The following is a 2,570-nucleotide window of genomic DNA, read 5'->3' on the forward strand; positions in this document are numbered from 1 at the left end:
ACAGTACACAGAGTAGAAGAACAGTCTGACTCAGATTCAGAAGAAATGTTTATTGGCATGGTAAAATCAAATAATGGTGAAGACTGGGAAGTAGACCTCATAATAAATGACAGGAAAATAAAATTTTAAATTGACACAGGAGCTCAATGCAACATCATACCAGAATCAATCCACAGACAGACTCGTGCACAACTTGGAAAGTCAAAAGCAAAGTTAGTGACATATGGAGGGCAATGTTTAAAGCCAATAGGAAAATGCCTGTTGCTGACAGAATACAAAAAAAAATTCCATCACGTCGAATTCCAAGTTTTAAATCAGAGTGCAACACCACTACTAGGACTAAAAACCTGCGTACACCTCGGCCTCATAAAACGCATCAGTGAGGTAAAGACATGGCAAAGTCAAGATATACAGGAGAAATATGCAGACGTGTTTCATGGCCTGGGCTGTGTGGAAGAAGAACAGCACATCAAGATCAGAGCGGACGCACAACCCATTATCCATGCTCCAAGGAAGGTCCCCGTGGCTTTGAGAGACAAAGTAAAGGCAGAACTGAGAAGAATGGAAAACCTGGACGTCATTGAAAAAGTAACAGAACCGAGGCAGTGGGTAAGCAGCATGGTCACGGTATGGAAACCAGAAAAACAGAAGATCCGGATATGCATGGACCCAAAGGACTTGAACGCCGCTATTGAAAGGGAACACTACCCCATGAGGACGATCGAAAAAGTGATGGCTCGGATGGCAGGAGCTAAAGTGTTCAGCACATTAGATGCTCAATGTGGATACTGGCAGGTCAAGTTGGATAAAGAAAGCTCAGCGCTGTGCACTTTTAACACCCCCTTCGGTCGTTACGCATACAAAAGGCTACCTTTTGGAATAAATACAGCTGGAGAAATATTTCAAAGACTCATGACGGAAATGTTCGATGACATGGAGGGAGTAGAGGTAATCGTTGATGACATCCTCGTATGGGGAGAAAATGTAGGGCAACAGTACTGCATAACGTTGAACCTAAAATAGCAGCATTTAAAGTCAGTATGCTCTCTGTAACTTCCTCCTGTAAGTGAATAACGTTTATAAGATGAAAGATTCAAGAAGGCATTATTTAAGTAAGAACGTTCACATGCAACCTGTAAGGGGATAACAAACGTTAAGAGTTAAACTGTTCTCGGGTATTTGTAATTCAGTTAAGTTCATTCTCTCTGTTAGGCTATAAGTTTAGTCTTTCTCTGGGTTTGGGTTTTCTTAATGGGTATCGTCTTTGAAACAGGCGGACAACAGTACAGGCGAAACAGAAGAGAGCTCATCAAAACAGAGGAAGACACACCTGCAGATACAGAGGAGAAAGGAGAGAACACTGAGAGAAAAGAAAGACGATACCCATTAAGAAAACCCAAACCCAGAGAAAGACTAAACTTATAGCCTAACAGAGAGAATGAACTTAACTGAATTACAAATACCCGAGAACAGTTTAACTCTTAACGTTTGTTATCCCCTTACAGGTTGCATGTGAACGTTCTTACTTAAATAATGCCTTCTTGAATCTTTCATCTTATAAACGTTATTCACTTACAGGAGGAAGTTACAGAGAGCATACTGACTTTAAATGCTGCTATTTTAGGTTCAACGTTATGCAGTACTGTTGCCCTACATTTTCTTAAATCACTTTAGAAAAGGGGAGATGTAATGATATGATAAGATCCCCAGGACACAAGAGGGCGCTGTTGTATAATAAATATCCCAGACCAGTAGTGGCTTTACAGGATGTTATTGTTTCATTAAAGCATTTTACAGTTAGCACTCAATGGAGTAAGTTGCATTCTCTTTACAGGAAGCATGCCAGTTCTTCCCGTCTGATAACAGGTAAGTACACGCACCCAGTTTACACACAATTTGACGTGGGTTGGAAAACCTCGGATGCGCTTTCTGAACATGAGTTGGAATGCGCACACGCACCCAATCTCCCACTTTAAAATCAGGAGTGCGAGCTACACGTCTGGAGTCAGTGTATGCTTTCATTTTCTTTTGTTTCAAAGAAACTCGCTGCAGAAGCGCAGGCGCATCCTGACGCGTTGTGAGAGGAGGAAGAACATTAAGACGCGTTCGCATCCTTCTGCCATGAAGCAACTGAAATGGGGATAGTCCTGTGGCAGAATGTGGTGTAGCACGATACACTTGGAGAAATTCCGTGACTGCAGGTTTCCACGGCTTCGTTTCCAGTACAGCAGACTGAATGCAGCCTTTCAACACGCGATGAAATCGTTCGACAGCTCCATTCGCGGCAGGGTGGTACAAAGAAGTACGTATGTGTTGAATGTTTCTCTCTTTTAGGAACATAGCAAATTCTGCTGACGTAATTGCGTTCCATTATCAGACACGAGAGTACATGGATTCCCGTATCTACTAAACACAGGTGACAAGAAGGTGGTAACATTGCGAGTAGTGATGGAAGCGGTGAAAGCGACTTCAGGCCACTTACTGTGATAATCAATCAATGTCAGCGCATAACGACAGTCCCATAAAGCGGTTTTAAATGGTCCAACCACATCTATAGCTACCTTTTCCCA

The 2,570-nt window shown here is 42.3% G+C and overlaps 1 protein-coding gene across 1 annotated transcript; it reads left to right on the plus strand.

The window, feature by feature from the left end:
- Nucleotides 1–561: 561 nt before the first annotated feature.
- LOC127648113 (uncharacterized) lies at nt 562–1,390 on the plus strand. Its single transcript, XM_052132717.1, has 2 exons — nt 562–948; nt 1,274–1,390. The coding sequence occupies exons 1-2, from the start codon at nt 562–564 to the stop codon at nt 1,388–1,390; spliced, it is 504 nt and encodes a 167-aa protein (XP_051988677.1).
- The last annotated feature ends 1,180 nt before the right edge of the window (nt 1,391–2,570 follow it).

The sequence above is a fragment of the Xyrauchen texanus genome, chromosome 8 (assembly GCF_025860055.1).
Source record: "Xyrauchen texanus isolate HMW12.3.18 chromosome 8, RBS_HiC_50CHRs, whole genome shotgun sequence".
Classification (NCBI taxonomy): domain Eukaryota; kingdom Metazoa; phylum Chordata; class Actinopteri; order Cypriniformes; family Catostomidae; genus Xyrauchen; species Xyrauchen texanus.